The sequence below is a fragment of the Danio rerio genome, chromosome 4 (genome assembly GCF_049306965.1).
Source record: "Danio rerio strain Tuebingen ecotype United States chromosome 4, GRCz12tu, whole genome shotgun sequence".
Classification (NCBI taxonomy): Eukaryota; Metazoa; Chordata; class Actinopteri; order Cypriniformes; family Danionidae; genus Danio; species Danio rerio.
In genome coordinates, this window is record NC_133179.1 from 4647520 (window position 1) to 4667636 (window position 20117).

The window sequence follows — 20117 nt, forward strand, 5'->3', positions numbered from 1 at the left end:
CGTGCACATTCAGCAAGGTCATACACAACACAAAAAAAGTTAAATGCATGTGGACAAAACACAAAAGCTAAATCAAGTGATTTTAGCATGTCAAAGTCAAATTCATGCATATAAAATATATTCTCCCGACAACAAAATTGTGGCGAGTTATGTTGGAAATCTACAAGCCAAAGTGGCTGGTGATTAAAAAGGTTAATGTCAAGCTCTGCTGACAACCCAAGTTTAGCTTTGTTTTTGCCAAGCTGTCCATATTTAGATGTCTATTAGATGTCAATTAAACACAATTGTTTGCTGGGTAGTGAACACATCCCCACATTGAAAGGACAAATTAGACAACTTTGCTGCAGTAATACATTAAAGTAAAACATGTATGTGCTTCAAATGCATCACCACAAAAACCTACATTACATGCATAGCACAGATGTCAAACTCAGATCCTGGAGGGCCGCAGCTCTGCACAGTACAGCTCTAACCCTAATTAAACACGCCTGATCAAACAAATTGAGGCTTGTTTGTAACCTACAGGTAAGTGTCTTGGAGTTGGGTTGGAACTAAACTGTGCAGGGCTGCGGCCCTCCAGGAACTGAGTTTGACACCACTGATGTATTTAATTCAGTTGTGTTCTTTATACAAAAGACATCCTGGTTTTGTCTATATTTTCAAGGCAATAGGATAGATGCAGAAGTATGCAGAAGGACTTTTAATTTACAGTAACCTAGGTCAAGCGCTTCTTAGTAAACTATGCAATTACAACATCAGCGCATTTAAAGTCTGTTTTCTTTAAAAATCAACAATCTCCACTGCCTGATAGATATACAATATAAAGTTAGTCTCAGGGGTGACGCGGTGGCGCAGTAGGTAGTGCTGTCGCCTCACAGCAAGAAGGTCGCTGGTTCGAGCCTCGTCTGGGTCAGTTAGCGTAAATGTGTGGAGTTTGCATGTTCTCACCCAGGTTTCCTCCGGGTGCTTTGGTTTCCCCCACAGTCCAAAGACACGCGGTACAGGTGAATTGGGTAGGCTAAATTGTCCGTAGTGTATGAGTGTGAATAAGTGTGAATAAGTGTGAATAAGGATGTTTCCCAGTGATGGGTTGTAGCTGAAAGGGCATCCGCTGCTTAAAACATGTGCTGGATAAGTTGAGGGTTTATCCCGCTGTAACGTGACCCAGAATAAAGGGACTAGGACGAATGAATAAATGAATGAAGTTGGTCTCAGAATGAGCAAGAAGCACTTTATTAAAATGCATTTGTCCGCATCATGTTTTTAAAATATGAATGCGCCATGCACATGATGGTTGGAAGTAGCTTACCTTCGTATGGCATTTGAAATGTGACGCAATAGAAATATAAACAGTGTCTTGAGTCATAGCTGGGCACCATAGACAGCCGCTGACTTGCGGCACCCATGTGCCACAACATATTACAATTGCAAAATGCAATGCATTCTGTACTGTACAGCAGACACAGGGTAGATTGATTGACGATGGTCTACAGCTAATCAGGACGCAGAACACAATGCACTGTAAAATAACTAAATAAATAAAAATAAGCAAACTGCAGTAAATAAATGAGAGAAACTGAGAGCCCACAAAATGTGATCCAGGGACCACTGTATTGCTTCTACTTTAGAATGAGCTTAGCTTCTCTGACTGTGACCCATCGTCATACTGCCTGTATGTGAAGTCATTTCTCTGAAATTCTTTCCTCAGAACAAGGCTCATGGTCATGCCTTTATCCGGTTACACGCGCCTTGGCAGGTATTGAGCAGAGAGGCAGAGTTTCTCAAGATCAAGGTGCAGACCAAGAAGGTAAGATTGAGCAGAGTTTTGTCTAACTCTCGAGACAGAACCCAGCCCCTCGGGATGTCCTTATGTGAACTCCCTGCGAGTATTATGTAGCATGTCTCTTAAGTGAGCAAAGCACAAACGAATGCCACTGATTGTTGTTTCCATGCTTCACTGATAATAATAAACACTGTGTCTTGTTCAGAGTTACGAGCTGAGGGAAGAAAAAGGTCTGGCCGCCACTATGAATGAAGTGTGGCGGAAGTTAAATCAACCGTTCCAGCCCAAAGTACCCCATCAGGAGCAAGAGAACAGCCGCACCAAGTTCCTCACCCACTGTTTCTCCCGGGACAAGCTCCACCTGTGAGAGCCTAGCGTGGTTGGGGTGATATAGGGTTAAATGTCATCAGGGGCCACAAGGGATTTTCTTACATTCTTAAAGGACTTGATAGGATTTGCTTGAGTGCCAGTGGAGTCTCATGGATGTCTCATGGCTATTTTTTGCAGGTACAACATACAGTCAAAGGACACCTTCTTCGACAATGCCACAAGGAGCCGAATAGTGAGTCTATTTTTTGTTTGTTTGTGAAAGTCTTGTTCAGTCAAAATTGCACAATGAGATACCTGTTCTTTGCATGTTGAGAAGAGAACATGATATACAAGAGGGAACAAAAGCTATTTGGTATTAGCAGGTGATTGCCGTCTCTAGGCACCGGTCTAGGGAACCAGTTCCACTGGGAATTTTCCAGGAACAATTTTCGGCTTTATTGTTTGCTTGCACCTCTCTCACTCCTTCTCTCTCTCTCTCTCTCTCTCTTGCCATCTGCCCCAGGTGTATGAAATCCTCAGACGCACAGCCTGCACACGGACCTGCCAAACCATGGGTTAGTAATGTGTAAATCCATAACCTAAGCATGGACTAGCGTTCAGGGAATCCTCAGAATAGTCAGAGCCAGAGAGTCTTTGCATGTGGGTATGGTGCAGTTGGGACAGGGTGCAACACAAGCCCATGCCATATGCTCTCTTGGACTGAACCATCGTGCAGACGGACCGCCTGGGGGATTCTCGGAGATCGGGGCTATCCAGCAGAAGGGATGGCATGATGCTCTCTTTAGTTCTCCCTCCCTTTCTTCCCTTCTCGCAGACTTCCACTTGATTTCTTTTAGACTGAGGAAATTGGGTCATAAAGTTCTGGGATTGGGATCCGAATTGAAGCCGGGTCCATTGAGGTGGAAAAAAGGGGGGTGCTGAGTGGTGGTGGTCTTTCCAGCTTGTTGCTGGGGAGCTACTTTATTAATTGAGGGCTAATCACCAGAGCGTACGTGTCGTTCCTTTGAGGACTGATTAATTACTTTGATTAAAGCCTGTGTTCCACATGTCAGCTGCCTTCCGCCTCGAGGACTCGGCCTGTCGGCTTTCTGAAAGCAATGAAGTTGGGTCACTATAAAGTCACAGCACTCAGTCATTAGAACCCGGATGATGTTACGAATATTAGGCAAGGCTAGGGAGGTTTTTGTATATACTGTAGCACTTCACGGGTGTCACAGTGGCACAGCGGGTAGCACTATCGCCTCACAGCAAGAAGGTCACTGGTTCGAGCCCTGGCTGGGTCAGTTCGCATATCTGTGTGGTGTTTGCATGTTCTCTCAATGTTGGCATAGGTTTCCCCCACAGTCCAAAAAGACATGCACTATAGGTTTAAGTGAGCTAAATTGTCCGTAGTGTGTGAATGAATGAGACTGTATGGTGTTTCCCAATCATGGGTTGCAGCTAGATTTTTTAAAGGAATAGTTCACCTTAAATTAAAAATTATGTAATTATTTATTCACCCTTCTCTTGTTCTAAACATATTTGAGTTTCTTTCTACTGTTGAACACACAGTAAGATATTATTTTAAAGCTAGAACCCATTGACTTCCATCGTAATTTGTTGATGGATGACCGAACCAACATTGTTTGAAATTTTGTATTTGTGTTCGACAGCAGAATGAAACTCATTAAGGTTCAAAAGCACATGAGGGGATGTAAATAATGAGGTATTTCAACTTTTTAAGTGAACAAACCCAGTACTTAATTTGAGTCGGATGTTCCTTCTGTTCCGTAAAATGTCAGATATTCGTGTTTTGTGTTCTGGTTTTAATTTTAACGAATCTGGCATTAAGTTGTGCATGGTGAATAGGTGTGTGTGTGTGTGTGAGTGAGAGAGAGAGAGAGAGAGAGAGAGAGAATGTGAATGAGTGCAAGCGAAGGCTGTGCTGATTGTGTGTGTGTGTGTGTGTGTGTGTGTGTGTGTGTGCAGGTAGTCACAATGCGCAAGCTAAAGCAAAATTCACGTTTAACTATTGGCCCTCAACAATATTTTCAGCCAATCAGCTTAATGTTTGGAATCAGTCTCATTGGTTGGTGGTTGTTGTTTTGCGCTCAGTGAGCAGCGAAAATAAATAACGACATAATGGCCTACCTGAATAATATTTGTATTTTTAAAATGGCAAAGAGGCAGTCACGCATATTTTCATTTATTTTTTTAACATTTTTTCTCATGTACATTTTAAAACCAAGAGTAAATCTGATAATGAGCCTGATCAAATGAGATCTCAAGAAGGTGAACCTGCGTGAATGGATCAGGATAGCAGGAAGCAGAAGCAAAGCGATCTCAAGTCAGCCAGACAACATGCCAGAAGAGGTAACGGTGGGCTCTTCTCGTAGCAGTCAGTACCTAGATGGGAGACCACATGGGAAAGCTAGGTGGCTGTAGGAAGAGGTGTTAGTGAGACCAGCAGGGGAGCCCAACTTGTGGTCTGTGTGAGTCCTAATGCTCCAGTATAGTGACGGGGGCTCCATGCTGCTCAGTGAGCACCGTCTTTCAGATGAGACGTTAAACCAAGGTCCCGACTCTCTGTGGTCATTTAAAATCCTTGGATGTCCTTCGAAAAAAAAAAAAAAAAAAAAAAAGGGGGTTTAACCCTGGCCTACTGGACAAATCTGCCCACTGACCTCTGTCTATCATGGCCTCCTAACCATCCCCATATCATAATTGACTTCATCACTCTGTCTCCTCTTCACCAATCAGCTGGTGTGTGTTGTGTGATCTGGGGCAATATGGCTACCGTTGCGACATCCAGGTGGATGCTGCACACTGGTGGTGGATGAGGAGATTCCCCCAATGTGTTAAGCGCTTTGAGTGTCCATAAAAAGCACTATATAAATCTAAGGAAATTATTATTATTATTATTAGACTGAGTGAATCATTTAATTATTTGTTATTCAATTGGCACACGTGAAGTGAACTGAATAGTGATTGCTCATACGATAGCTACATGTTTTTATTATCAATGACTGACCTATAATCTAATATATGACGCTAAATAATTATAGACAATTATAATTTCAGAAATGTGATGCTTTTTTTGCGCTATCATCGTTTAATGACGTCATGTTCTGGGAAAACTGAAACTGTTTGTTGGATGTCAGTCATGCTAACTTTAATCTCCTGGTTTTATTTCGGGAATTATTAGTTTACAAATTAAGCACTGAAATAACCTCTTTAGGTCACTCTCTCTCTTGTTTTTTGCATTTCAGGTATCACCACACTCATAGCTAACGGGGTTTATGATTCAGCATTCCCATTGCACGATGTGAGTTGATTTTCTTTAAATGTTTGGCCTTTCTTTTTCCTTCCAGGTTAACTCGAAATGAGTTTTTCTATGATTTCAGGGTGACTTCCACTCCTCTGGACAAGCCGAGGGAAAAAACGAAAGACAAGTATGTTGCTACCACAATGCAAATAATCAGAAGCGATTGCATGATTCAATTCTATGGGTTTGTGTTGCAGCTGTTACATGACGAATGGGCAAGATATGGTGCTTTTTACAAGTATCAGCCGATCGATCTCATCAGGTAAACATTTATGACCAATTTCCACCAGATGTTGCACATATACTTTGCACACACTCTCATGTGTAATCTTTAGGAAGTACTTTGGCGAGAAGATTGGTCTGTACTTTGCCTGGCTTGGTGTGTATACTCAGCTTCTGATCCCTGCATCTGTGGTGGGCATTATCGTCTTCTTCTACGGCTGGGCCACTGTGGAAACCAACGTACCTAGGTATGTGCCAATAAAACCTACCGAGGGCTGGGCACGGGTCCCTGTTGTGGGTGGACACGCGGCAGCTGCCATCCTGGGAGTAACCGACTGTGATTATAATATTCCACTGATATTAAAGCGATAATTAGAATCAAGGAGCATTGCGTCTGATTCATAGGATTAATTTATGCTAGAATTGCAATTCAGCATGCAATTGCTTTCGATGCATCCCAGGGGAGCACAGAGAGTTTTGTGATGCTTTTAAATGTCAGTGCACACTGAACCAGACTGTTTTTTCTAGATAGATGGTTCAGTCTATGTTTTCACAGAGGTCACAAGATGAAATAGTGTTGCATTTTTAATTGATACTTTAGACATTGGGCCATGCTGATGGATGAACACACTGCACCATATCAAGGCCATCATTAATTTATTTCCTTGCTGGACTGTCGCATGGCCGTGTCTAATTTTGTGTGTGTTTGTGTGTGTTTTCCAGCCAAGAGATGTGTGACGAGACTCAGAACTTCACTATGTGTCCGCTCTGTGATCGGGTGTGTGACTACTGGCAGCTGAGCACAGCGTGCGGTACGGCACGTGCCAGCCATCTCTTTGACAACCCGGCCACCGTGTTCTTCGCCATCTTCATGTCCCTCTGGGGTACGACCTAAAATCCCTCTCGTTTCATTATCTTGCTGTCTATTGTTATATTACAAGTTTGGGTCTCATTTTATATTAAGTGGCCTTAACTACTATGTTCTTGCATCAAAACATAAATATAATGCACTTACTGTATTCATAATGAATTGCAGAACACTACTAGTGGGATTCAGGCAGGGTTAGGGACAGGTTTGGTAGTGTGGGTAGGTTTAAGGGTGGGTTAAGGTGTAGGAGATAGTCAACAGTGTAATTAAAGATGTAATTACATGCATGTATTGAATCAATCATAAGCACAATGTAAATAATGTATTTACACAATAAGTACATTGTAAGAAATGATTAAGTGCATATTAGTTAAGGTCACTTAATATAAAGTGGGAGCTGGTTTAGTCATGGAATTCTTGGATCAGAATCAGAAACAGATTTATTGCCAAGGATCTGATTTTTCTTGGAAGTACAACTCATAAATCATATCTTAGAAATGTAAATATTTTTCATTTTACGCAACATGGTAAGCAATATAGGCTCATTCTGAAAACAAAGCCCTATATACGTTTCTGGAGATCACGAATTATGTAGCCAGAGGTACATATGACTGCATTTTGCCTCTAAAATGAAGGCTACGGGGTGGTACAGGTATGACGCTGTTTCTTTTAGCGTTTACCAGCTGACCGCTTACTTTCGTATGGACAGTTTTCTCGCTGATACCAGTTTGTCCAGTTAGCTCGCCATGTATGTCAATGGAGCTGAGACGCAGAGAGGAGTAGACCACGACGACGGGTTTTGAGTTCGGTTAGGAACAGTTCCAGAAAGACAAAAACAGAATTCATTCATTCATTCATTTTCTTGTCAGCTTAGTCCCTTTATTAATCCGGGGTCGCCACAGCGGAATGAACCGCCAACTTATCCAGCAAGTTTTTTTATGCAGCGGATGCCCTTCCAGCCTCAATCCATCCCTGGGAATATTATTATTATTATTATTATTATTAGTAGTAGTAGTAGTAGTAGTAGTTGTTGTTGTAGTAGTAGGAGTAGTAGAAGTAATAGTAGTAGTAGTAGAAAAATAATGATAATTAAATAACAACAACTATTATTATTATTATTAAAATAACAATAAACATTATTATTCAAAAACTAAAATAAAAAGTTAAATAACGGTGAGAATGTGATAAAGTCTGAAAACGCGGTAAAAAAATAAGGTGAGGGCTTTTCTTGATTTCCTTTTAAAACTGTGTGAAGGGGGTGGGGGGGGGGGTCTATCCGTGTTTTTGAAAATACAATTGGTTGGGTTTAGGGAAGGAGGTGGGTAGGTCAGTCGATCAGTCAGTCAATCGACAAAATTTGTAATTTTACAGTTTATTTCCTGCAGCTGGGGTGCCGAAAAAAGTAAAATAATGACCGTTAATTTAGAGAAATTTACCAAAAAATAACAGACATTAAATTACAGAAATTTACCGTAAAATAACGGACAATAAGTTACAGAAATTTCCTTAAATATACATTTCTGTAATTCAACTTCTGTTATTTTCCGGTAAATTTCTGTATTTTAATAGCCATTATTTTATGGTTTTCTTTCAGCACCCCATTTTTTTACCAGGCAGATTTGTGCTATTTTCATGCTAAAAGTGTGTGAATTTATGCAGAATGATTGTGAGAATATTGTAGTTGAAAACTAATAATAATATATACATTTTTAGGTAGGGCTGCACGATAGATTGCTTTAGTATAGATATCAAAATGTGCGCATCCACAATAGTCACATATCGCAGTAAAATGTATGCAGTGTTGAGTCTGGATTATAGTTGACCAGGAGATTTGTGGCAGACTTCAACCATAGCAGAGTGAAAGTCAATCATTTGGGACTTTGTAAGAATTTCAAGAGAGTTTACAACATTCATGAACAATAAACTGTACCATTTGTAGCCTTAATAAAGAGGAGTTTTACTGAATTAAATATATTGAAGACCTATCGAGTGTCATCAAGTCTAATAGCTGATGACTGCTTCTCACTCAGGGCTGTTTATGCTAATGAGATCATCACTAATGGACGGGGCTTTCCCCCTTTGATGACACTTACAAAGGGAAAATCTCAATCAAAGTTTTTCTGCTGATTGTTTTTATCAAGTGTGATTATAAGGAATAAAATCAATACATTTGTACTATTAGAGGCTGGATATAGCCACACAACTGTGTTTCAACCGCTTATAAGAATGATTTCTGCATAATAGTTCCCCTTTAAAAAGCATCCATTCCTCAGCATTTAGCCGTTTTTGAACACAAGACTTGAAGGCTCTAGTTTAGATGTGCTATTCAGTCATGTTGAATATGAGACCAGCCTGAGCGGCCAGCTTTACCGTGCATTAAAGTGCTGCAGTCTCCATAGTGATGGAGTTAAAGAGATGTTGAATAGCCAGAGAGTAATGTTACATCTTTCTGTCACTGCCTGCGTCCCGGGGCCTGACTGATGGAGGCATTCAATTCCTGACACTGCCTCGTCATTGGCACCTGCGTGGGGTAGCAGAAGCTATACATTATTACTCATACAGAAACCCCCAGCAGTGCGTAGAGAGAGTACATCTGTCCGTATGTAAACATTGAAATGCATCGATGGCCATTCATTCCGGTTTCAAAGCCCATGCACTGTCTATGACTTTGCTGTTTGGCCTAGTCATAATTTAAAGGGATAGTTCACCAGAAAATAAACACTTCGCTATTATTTACATGATCCTGCTTTCTTCTTGGTCTTTGTGCTCGTATGTTTTCCGTGCCACAACCTATTAGCTGTCATGGTTACCTTAATTCAGTTCTACAGTGATTAATTGTCTTTTTAGCTTGTTAGCCTTTTGTTTGTCCTTTATTTTTAAGCCCCTTTGTTTCAGTCTCTGTTTGTCCATCATTGTTAGCTCGATGTTTGCAGAGTCTGCAGTGCGTATGCTTTCTGTTTGTTTAGCTCAGCTTTTTGATTTTGACTTTTTTGGATTTGAATCAAACCTCTGACTGTATTTGCATCCACTTTTGTGACACTTCTGTTCCATAGGGGTTTTGCTTACATAGCCATATGCGGAGCTAGCACAATTGATAAACTGACATTAATTGAAAAATATTATTTGATCATACGTCAAATGGCTTTAGAAGACCACACACCAGCTGATTGGTGGTGATTGAGAGGAGACAGTGATGAAGCCAATTATGATATGGGCAACCCAGGCTCATTCTGAAAACGTAGTCCTGCCGACGTTTCTGTAGACTGCGAAATACGTTAAAGGAGTTACGTATTTGTGCAGTTTTTGCTTTTTCGTTTTTGCTTTCGCGAATGCGCGAGAGGCCGCTGTGTGCGCTTTTTTACATCTCGGATGTCTCTCGTCACCTGCGCTGTTCTCGTGTAAAGCCACCGGAGGCCCCTGTCAAGCGACCGTCTGTCTGACTGACTGAATGATTGACTGGGCGACCGGCCAATCGGCCGACCCACCCTCCTCCTCCTTCCCTAAACCCAACCGGTTTTATCAATTGCCCTGTTTGCCCGCCCGCTTGCTTCCCTAAACCCAAAACGATTTACAAAAGCCATCCAGAAAAAGAAAAGCCCTCGTCTGATTTTTACCTCGTTTTCGGATTTCACCACACTCTCCCCCTATTATGATCTTGTTCACTTTGTTTTTTGGATTCTGTTTTTGTCTCACCTGATTTCTGGAACCGCTTTTCCCCGGACTCGAAACCGGTCATCACTGTCATTTTGGTCAGCTCCTCTCTGCGAGGTAACTGGACAAACTGGTTGCAGCGGGAAAGTTTTTTTTGGGTAAACCTTCCCTCTAATGCCAAGAAAAGTGACCACATATGAGCCGTTTGGAGGTTATAGTATGCAATTTTATAGAAGTGAAGTGAGTATTGGGAAGTATGGCTACCCACACTAAAGGTTAGATTGGGGTACATTTTAAATAATTTTATTTTACAGAAAAATAAGCTTATAATGGCTTTGGAACAGCTTAAGGTGCTCATTTTGGGGTTGAACTATCCCTTTAAATCGCAAGAAAAGTTGCCACGTGAGCTGTTCGGAGGTTATAGTATGCGAAGTGAAGTGGGTATTGGAAAGTATGGTTGCCCACACTCCAAATTGGTTAGATTTTCCTGTCAAAAACATCACATAACAAGACAATCTAGGACATCAAGGACGGTCTTTGTTAGCAAATGACAAATATCTTGTTCATTGTATGCATCATCATCATCATCTCTCGCTCTCTCTTTCTTTAGCTGCGATGTTTCTGGAGCACTGGAAGCGCCGACAGATCAGCCTGAACTATAGCTGGGATCTGACAGGCATGGAGGAGGAGGAGGTACATTCACACACGCACACAGTCACATTACGTTACTCACTAGCGTCCGCATAGTGTCTGGATTACAGCCTAGTGGCTGATTTCAATGACGCAGTGTTGGCTTGACACTGACCGACTGAAAATGACTAATGCCGCTGACTGTTATATGCTGCGACGCAATGGTGGCGTCCCTATCCGAAAGTATTAACGCTGTGTATGTATGTCCCCCCCCCCAAAAAAAAATGGACTCACCAATATCACTTGTTGTTTCTCTGAATGCACTCTTTCCCGGCAGGAAAAGGCGAAGGTTTGGGTGTGATTTGTTTTTAACGTTTGAAACTCTCTCTGCTCTTTGAGATGTTGAGTCTGACTGTGCGTTTTGATCTGGATTTGTTTTTATTTTTAAGCTGTTTGATTGGTTTGAGTCTCCTCCATCTCCATTTATCTTCCAGGAGAGTTGAATACACTTGCCTTTTCTTTTTTTTTTTGTCCCCGTCCCTCCTTAGGAGCATCCCAGACCCAAATACGAAACCATCCTCCTTCAGAAGAGGCAGAGGAAGAAGAAAAACAAGAAGAACAAAAACGAGGTGGGCAGGCGGCTTTTCTGCATAATGCATCTCATTAATGGCTCCATCTAAATATATATGGGTTTTTCTTTCGGCTTCTGGCTTAAGGAGGAATGAGCAAATGCTTTATTGAGAAAAAAAACAAAAAACGATGGTTATAGGGGCAGAGATGAGAGGGTGCCAAATGCTGTGGGCCTTTTTTTTTTTTGCACTGCATTCCCATCATGCATTTCGTCGGCCTGAAGCATTTGGCACTGGTGCTTTGGGGCTCGTAGGCTGCGCTTTTGCGTTGGTGATGCCGGAGAAAAAGAAAAAGGAAGCAGCTCTGGTTTATTTAGATGTGCGATTGTGTGACGGTTCAGATCTGTGTGTTTCAGCCTGAGAGAGTTGTGGACGAGAGCGGGGAACTGGGCAAGGACAAATGGAGGCAGAGGTTACTGTCAGCCATGGCTGCTGGGAATCCGGTAAATGGTGCTCTCTCTCTCTCTCTCTCTCTCGCTTTTTTCTATCTCTATTTCTCTCTCTCATTCTCACCTCGATCTCTCCAGAGCCTTGTTTCCACCTGCTTGTGCTACAGTTTCTGTATAGAGCTCCCTAGTTGTGAGGCTGGAAGGTTTTTCTTCTCCTGTAATGGTGTGTGACAGCAGCCTGACCCAGCAATCTAACTCTGTTTTCATTTAGAAAGTCCTTCTAGTTGTATTTAAAAGGCAAGACACTACAGGTCAAAACAAATGTTTTTAATCATTTTTGTTCATGCACCAGTCAATATTGAGCTGTCTAGATTTTTATATAATGCTAGACTACTAGAAGGAACACATCCCAAATAGACTTTTAAGTTTCGTTTTAAGTGTTAAGTGTTCGTTTTATTGCAAGGCATCTATTTACATCTGATTTAAATGACAATATATTGCTTTAAACTCGGGTTGCATGGTGGCTCAGTGGTTATTCCAGCATATGCTTACGTTAAACTCACCTAAAACAGCTTGTGTCATTTATAAAATTAAGTTAGAACATAATTAACTTAGTTAATTAAGTTACAATGGCCTAAAAAGTATGCTATCGGGACTAATTGATCATATAAGTTTTTACAGTGTGTGTTTGTTTTGGTTTTGTTAGTTGACGTTATTTCTTTGTGTTTATTGGATTTGTGATAGCAACATCTAATGACTGTAACTAACACTGTTGGGAAAGGGGAGGGAAAGCGGATGTTAAATAAGACGTAAAAATGTGATTGAAAACTGATTGTACTTTCATATAATTGAGGAAAATTACAAATGTGAGTCATAAAAAAAGTATTGCTCCAAACATATGCTGGAATAAAACAAGCTCAAAACATACGCTGGAATAGTTGGTGGTTCATTTCACTGTGGCAACCCCTGATAAATAAGGGACTAAGCCAAAGGAAAATGAATGAATGAATGTTTTAAAATCTCAAAATTACTTTTTCAAATGCTGCAAAATTGAATCAAGATTATTCGCATCCAAAAGAAAAGTTTGTTTTGACGTATATTTATTATGTTGGTGTGTATATTTATTATGTGCATGTATATATTTGAGAAAATTATTATTTATATGTAGATAATATATATATATATATATATATATATATATATATATATATATATATATATATATATATATATATATATAATTAAATATAAATTAAATATAAATTTAATAGAGATGCACTGATTGCAATTTCTTGTCTGATTCTGATTTCTGATTTTTTCCTAAGTGGTACCTGCCAATACTGATTTTTTTGCTGATTCAGATTTTAAAAAGGAAATGATAATACTACTACTACTATTACTACTACTACTACTAATAATAATAATGATAACATTTTTATGAAAAAAATAAACATCACATCTCCCTCAAGCTGCATTAATAACATTTAAAAACATTAAGAGTCCTGAAAACATTATTTTTCTGCTTTGTTTACATTATTTTCTGATTTAATGGGTAAAAAAAGGTAAAAGATACACACATGAGTGGAATTTACAAAAATTGAAAGTTTTTAAGGCCCCAAATTAAATAGTGTAGCTTAATTGCTTCATTGTGTAATAAATTAAATAAATAAATGTAATATATTGACAGCTCTACTTCACAGCAAAATCCTGAGTAAATTTGACTCGGTTTAGATAGCACTTGGTCCCTCTCTAAATTGAGGTAAAGTTACTCAAGTAATGAGACAATGAAAGGATTGATCTGGTGATGATTGAGCACTGATGATGAACACTTGCTGATAATAAACAAACACAAAACTACAACAGACTTCAGTCACAGCCTTAGATGAAATCAGCTGAGATATAATACATTGAATCTCTCAAAATCTCAGCAGAGGATCATTAGGCAACTCGACAAACAGCAGCCTTACAGCAGCCTATTTAAAGAGGGATCAAATATTCTCTGAACTATATTTTGCTGTGTTGCAATACATTTTCTTTTCTTTGAGTAATCAATGAGTTGTGAAAGTAATATGATATTCACAGTTCGTTGTTTTATACCTGTAGAGTCTTGCCTTCAGTGTGGACTCATTTCTCTCTCACTCTGCCCTCTATCGTACTCCCATTTCTCTGTCAATGGCAAAACAGAATGACTTGCAGCCAATCCACACCACTGTAGTGCGAGAATCGGAGCCCGTTTAATTTCTAAATGGCTCTTTTGTCTGTCAGAGGGGCTCGGTTGTGTGTGGTGGTCAAAACGGGGTCAGAAATACAGCCGTCTCTCGCTACTCTATAATCCTCTCGCTGCAGGACCTGAACGCCAGCTTAATACAATTGGATCTCATCAAGTTCGTAACCCGATGTTAGTCACGTCGTTACAACACTAAAGGGTTTCTTGTCCTCGTATCAAGGTTCAAGTGTTATGTCATCGATCTGTTCAGTGATAAATATACCGCAGGTCAGGATATTAAAGAACGCACATGCTCGGGAAATAAATATGTTGTCCAGGAAGGTTTCAGTTGTTCCTGTTAGTCGCACATTAGGTGTGATCCTTGGAGATTTGAGCATTTCTTTTGGAAAATAGCATGCGTTTGACGTCATTGCTTGAGGCTGATGAATTGTACACATAAAAAAAAAGCGATTATTTACTTTACTTACACTGCTGGGTTCCACACAATCGATGTGTGTTTAGGTAACATGAAGGAATTAAGTTAAATTAGTAGTTTTTTTTTCCTTTTTTTATTAGGTTTTACAAATTTTAAGTGGATTAAACATAAAACAATTAGGTGTCCCCCTCAAAAAAATCTCAAGAATTGTGTTGTTTCAGCTTATTTTAATTAATTACTTTGAACAAACCACAATTGTCATTTGTTTGAGTGTAAAAAAGTGAGTAAACATGTTGCCTTAAAAGCGACAACTTGGCTTTTCTTAAAAAAAAAAAAACAAGTTAACATGTTGTAACCTATAAAAGTTAAGTCAACTTAACAGTTCTTGACCTTTTTTGTAAATACTAATATTTTGTGTAAGAAAGGGCAGTAAAGGTTGTACTGCTTGCCGAAATTAAGACCATTCAATACACTGTAAAAAGTGATTAGCTACTTAAAGCGAGTAAACCAATTGCCTAAAAAGTAAGTTGACTTTACAAAATAAATTAAGTAAACCCATTAAAACTTGGAAGCTGACTTCATTTTATTATTATGCAGTTGTATTCACTTTTCAAAAGTAAAATTAAACTAATCATTTTTTCCAATACACATTTATTATATGTTTTTTTTCCAGACTCCTTTTAAAGTAAATACAGGCTATATAGATTTTATAGACTTAATGAAGCACCAAATAAGTAATATTGTCATAACTGCAGTAATTATTTGAAAAGATGTGCTGAAATAGTTTGTCATTGTGAAAAAAGCATTAGTTGACTTTAGAAGAAGCTACAATAAGCATAATTAAGTAAGCTTAACAGTTCCAAGTTATAATGGGTTTACTTACATTATTTTTGTCAAGTCACCTTGTTGCTTTTAAGGCAATTGCTTTACTCACGTTAAGTAACTAATTACTTTTTACAGTGTATACACTGAAAAAAATGATGTCTGCAAAATTGTTGCAAATAATTTATATGGGTTGAATTTAATCAAACAAATTAAGTTTAGTAGTGTTCAACTTAATTAGTTTGTTTAAATTCAACCCAAATAAATTATTTTATTTTTATTTTTATTAACCCCTTAACTTAAAATAATTTAGTAAATCCAAGGAATCATCTTTGAATAGTTTTCTTTTCAATGTAGATAAATCACTCATGTGCATGTTTTACAGTTCATACATTTAGTCACTGTTATATTTTAATCTGCTTTGTTGGTTCAGCTCTCTAAGTGTGAAAAAATAAGAGATGTTTGGAGAGATGTATGATCCTGGGAGGAAAAATAACAGGGAGAAAACAGTTGACTATGGCTCAGGCAAGTTTTGAGTATAGATGAGTGTATCCATCCCATCTTATAAACCAAGAGTTTTATCTTCTCCCTTCTGGTATTCGATGCAGAACTGCTATTAGTAAAACAAATCAGTTCAAACTTTCATTTATCCCCTCAGCTGTAAAGTTTTTATATTTAGGGTAGATTTGTTTTGGGAAATGAATAAAGACTAACTAACTATTCTTTTTATTTAATCATTTCTTATTTTTCAATTTCATTTATTCAATTCTTTTGTCTTCAATAATGTGACAGTAGCATCAGTTTACACATTTTTACAACTGGTTTTAACGCCTGCTTTTCCTTTGCCTCCCTAACAGTGTTAGTTACAGTCATTTGATGTTGCAATCATTAATCTAATAAACAGATAAATAGTATAAACTAAACAAAGAAAAAAACACATACAAAAATAACAATTAAAACAATAATTAATAAACAAATAAATGAAGAAATAAACAGTAAATTAATAAATATTTAAATAAATGAACAAATAAATAAATAAACAGATAGACAAATAAATAAACAAACAAACAAATAAATAAATAAACAAATAAATAAATAAATAAATAAATAAATAAAACGTAATACATAAAAAATAAATAAATAAATAAATAAATAAATAAATAAATAAATAAATAAATAGTTGCATTGAAAGCGACAAGTTGATTAAAAAAAAAAAACAAGTTGACCCGTTGTAACTTATAAAAATCAGGCCAACTTAGGTTACATTTTTTAAGCTGTTTTAAGTCAGTTTAACATAATATAAGTTCAATGGACTCATAAGGTTAATTTGATTCAGCTTTAAAATGAAGGGCAACCAGAATTTTTTTACAGTACACATACAAAAATATTTATTACAAAAAAATAATAATAGTTGCGGTAAAAGCTACATGTTGAAAAAAAAAACCAAGTGAACACGTTGTAACTTTTAAAAAAATTAAGTTAAGTCAACTGAACAGTTTTAATTACGCACATACAGTGTAAAAAAGCAATTAAAGTAAGCAAACCTATTACAATTACAAGTTGATTGTAATTAAAATGTTTCGTATTTTGTCACGGTGGCGCAGTGGGTAGCACATTCGCCTTACAGCAAGAAGGTTGCTTGTTCAATCCCAGGCTGGATTTCGCGGTGGCGATCCCTGAATATTAAAGGGACTAAAGGAAAAAGAAAATGAATGAATGAATGTTTTGTATTTCTGTTGTAACCTAAAGCTATTAAGTACACTTAATTTAGTTTTTATAATTATGCACATAGTTAATTAACTTAATCATTTTAAGGCAATGTTTTAAACATATTTTTAAAAGTAAAACCAACTAATCGCTTTTTAGTGTAGTCAATTAATCATTTTAAGGCTATGTTTACACACTTTTTTAAGTCAACTAATTGCTTTTTATAGTGCATAAAGTGTAATCAGACCAATAAATTGGGAGTTTATAAATAATGTGGCTTGTAGATGCCACCATCTAATCGCTTATTACAGTGTAGTTAATTTACTTTATCATTTTAAGGCAATAAGTTGACTCACTTTTTGAAGTAGTCAACTATTGCTTTTTACAGTGTATGAAGTGTGATAAGAAAATAATAAGACCAATAAAGTGAGAGTTTATACATAACGTGGCATCCCTATAGCTCTGTTTTTCTCTCTGTGTTTGTGTGTATGTGGTGTTACGAGTCCAACTGTGTTAGTAGTTCAAGCTTCTTAAGGTTTTTCCCAAGGGTTTGTACAACAGTAATCCTGGTTTAAAGGCAAGTCTGAACTCACTGTGGGGCTCTTAAAGATTACTATTATGATTTTTAAATAATGTTTCAAATAAATCAGAATCTTGAATCTCTTGGGGATTAAAATGTCTACTGACTGCTACAGTAGAAGAAACTGTTTTGGATTTGCAGAAGATTATAATATTTATGGCATTAAATTGTGGATGGTAAAAGAGTAGTAGGATTAAAGGCAGGCAGTATACTGTTAAAACAGATATAGTTTACTATTTCTTCCTGCTTTTTAAAATAAATTGAGTTTTTACTTAAAAATATAAATAAGTAAATAAAATAATTAAATAAATAAAGCAATTAAGCAAATAAATAAAAAAGTAAATAAACAAATAAAAAAAGAATAAAGAAGTAAATAAAAATAAATAAGTAAATAAATAAATAGATAAATAAATAGATAAATAAATGAATAAATAAATAAATAAATAAATAAATAAATAAATAAATAAATAAATAAATAAAATAAGGTGGCTCATTCAGCTGTGGCGATCCCGGAAAAATCAGGGACTAAGCGAAAAGAAAATGAATTCATTAATGAAATAAATAAATAAATAAATTAATTAATTAATTAATTAAGCAAATAAATAAAAAAGTAAATATGCAAATAAATAAAGAAAGAAGTAAATAAATAAATGAGGTAAATAAGCAAATAAATAAAGAAATAATTTAAATAAGCAAACAAACAAGAATAAAGAAATAAAGAAGTAAATAAAAATAAATAAATAAAGAAAGAAATAAAATATTTTTTAAAAATAAGGCAGCTAATTCAGCTGTGTCGATCCCAGAAAAATCAGGAACTAAGCCAAAAGAAAATTAATGAAATAAATAAATAATAAATAAATAAATAAATAATCTGAAAACTTTATCTGCAGATATTTGCCAGCATCAATATCGCAATGAGTATATCTGCAATACTCACATCGCAAGAAATGCAATGTTGAGTCTGAATTGAAGTTGGCCAGGAGTTACAGGATTGAAGTTATTAATTGTACTGAACGACTGTAATTAATTAATTTATGCAAAAAAAAAAAAAAGAAACTTCAAAAAATCTTGTTGTCCAAATATCCTCATTTCAAAGTGAAAACAATATTATTTTACTTACTTAAACATTTGCTTTTTAGTTGATCTAAGAGAGATATTTGGACTAGAAACAAGAGCAAGCAAAGCATTTTTATGCATTATGATTATTCAATTTCTGCAACTGACTACTATTAGACTGCCCAGAAATCTGTCAAATAGAGCTATTCAAACCATCTTGTGAAGCCATCGCAATATTTATTGCAAAAATAAAAAATAAAAATAAAATAAATTGCATTAGCAGATTTTTCCAATATTGTGCAGGCCTATTTTGCCGTGTAACTATTAACAAGATATCCCTTCAATATCCAATCTGTATTTGCACATTATATAATCCCTTTTACTGAAAACTGTTAGAAAATATTGATTTACTGTACTTGAAAAGCAAAACAATGTATGACAGTAAATATATTTTTTGGCCTGTGCTACCAAAGTTCACCTATTGTTTATCTTTTCAGCCTAGAACTCAAGATTTATACTTGAAAAAAATACTGCTGATACTACTAAAAAAATAAATAAAAAATCTACTGTATGTTCTGATAAAAAAATGTCCTTAAACAATAAGAATATTTTTATAATATAATTTTGTGACCATTATAAAACTGTGAATGTTTTAAAACAACTATTAATAACATTTAAAATATGTTCGATGTTTTAAAAACAGTGTTGTGAACTGTCTAGAAAACTCGTCCTGTTAGTTGGAAATGTCCTTCAACATTTTGTCTTTTAGATGTCTTTCCCACTGGAACAAAAGAAAGGTTCAGCTATAATATTAGCAGTACCTGAAACCATTATGTTTCCATTTATATGCAGGTCAAAGACGAGACGTCCCATTTTAGTGTCTGAATCAGAGTAAAATTACCAAACTAATCTAACTTACATAGAAAGCACATTAAAGCATGTGACATGCCAACTTTAAAGTTTCTTGAAACTGTTCATTATGGTGTAACATTTACAAAACTAAAACAGCATACACCATAATCCTGACTTGTAATTATTAAAATATATACAAAAAAAGCTATTTAAGTATTTAATGTGGCAAAACCTGATGGGTAAAACCTGGTGGTTTAAAGTAAAATACTCTTTTAAAATGAGAATTAAAGGGATAGTTCACCCAAAAAATCTAATTCAGCCTCAGGTGGTATCAAATCATTATGAGTTTCTTTATTCTCCAGAACAAAAAATATTATACTTTGAAGAGACCTAAAAGCCATTAACATCAGGAAAAACAAATACTATGGAAGTCAATGGTTACAGGTTTCCAACATTCTTCAAAACTTCTTTTGTGTTCAACAGAAAAAAAGTAAATGAGTTTCTTTATCCTCCAAAAAACAAAAGTTCCTGATAGTCACTAACTTCAATGGTATAGAAAAACACAAATACTATGGAAGTCAATGGTTACAGGTTTCCAACATTATTCAAACGTTTTTCTTTTATGTTTAACAGAAAAAATAAATTAGTGTTT

The 20117-nt window shown here is 36.5% G+C and overlaps 1 protein-coding gene across 4 annotated transcripts in view; it reads left to right on the top strand.

The window, feature by feature from the left end:
• Window positions 1-20117, top strand: part of ano2b (anoctamin 2b) — a 90574-nt gene that overhangs the window by 21416 nt on the left and 49041 nt on the right. For 3 of the 4 annotated variants that reach the window (XR_012401622.1, XM_068219697.2, NM_001327858.1), the window contains 12 exon segments: window positions 1709-1807; window positions 1989-2146; window positions 2291-2345; window positions 2616-2667; window positions 5362-5417; window positions 5497-5544; window positions 5615-5679; window positions 5753-5887; window positions 6363-6523; window positions 10769-10851; window positions 11337-11417; window positions 11774-11860. Coding sequence is in view for 3 of the 4 variants with exons in the window: in XM_068219697.2 (XP_068075798.1) it covers window positions 1709-1807; window positions 1989-2146; window positions 2291-2345; window positions 2616-2667; window positions 5362-5417; window positions 5497-5544; window positions 5615-5679; window positions 5753-5887; window positions 6363-6523; window positions 10769-10851; window positions 11337-11417; window positions 11774-11860 (1080 nt within the window). In the remaining variant the exon portion in view is untranslated. 4 annotated transcript variants of the gene reach the window in all.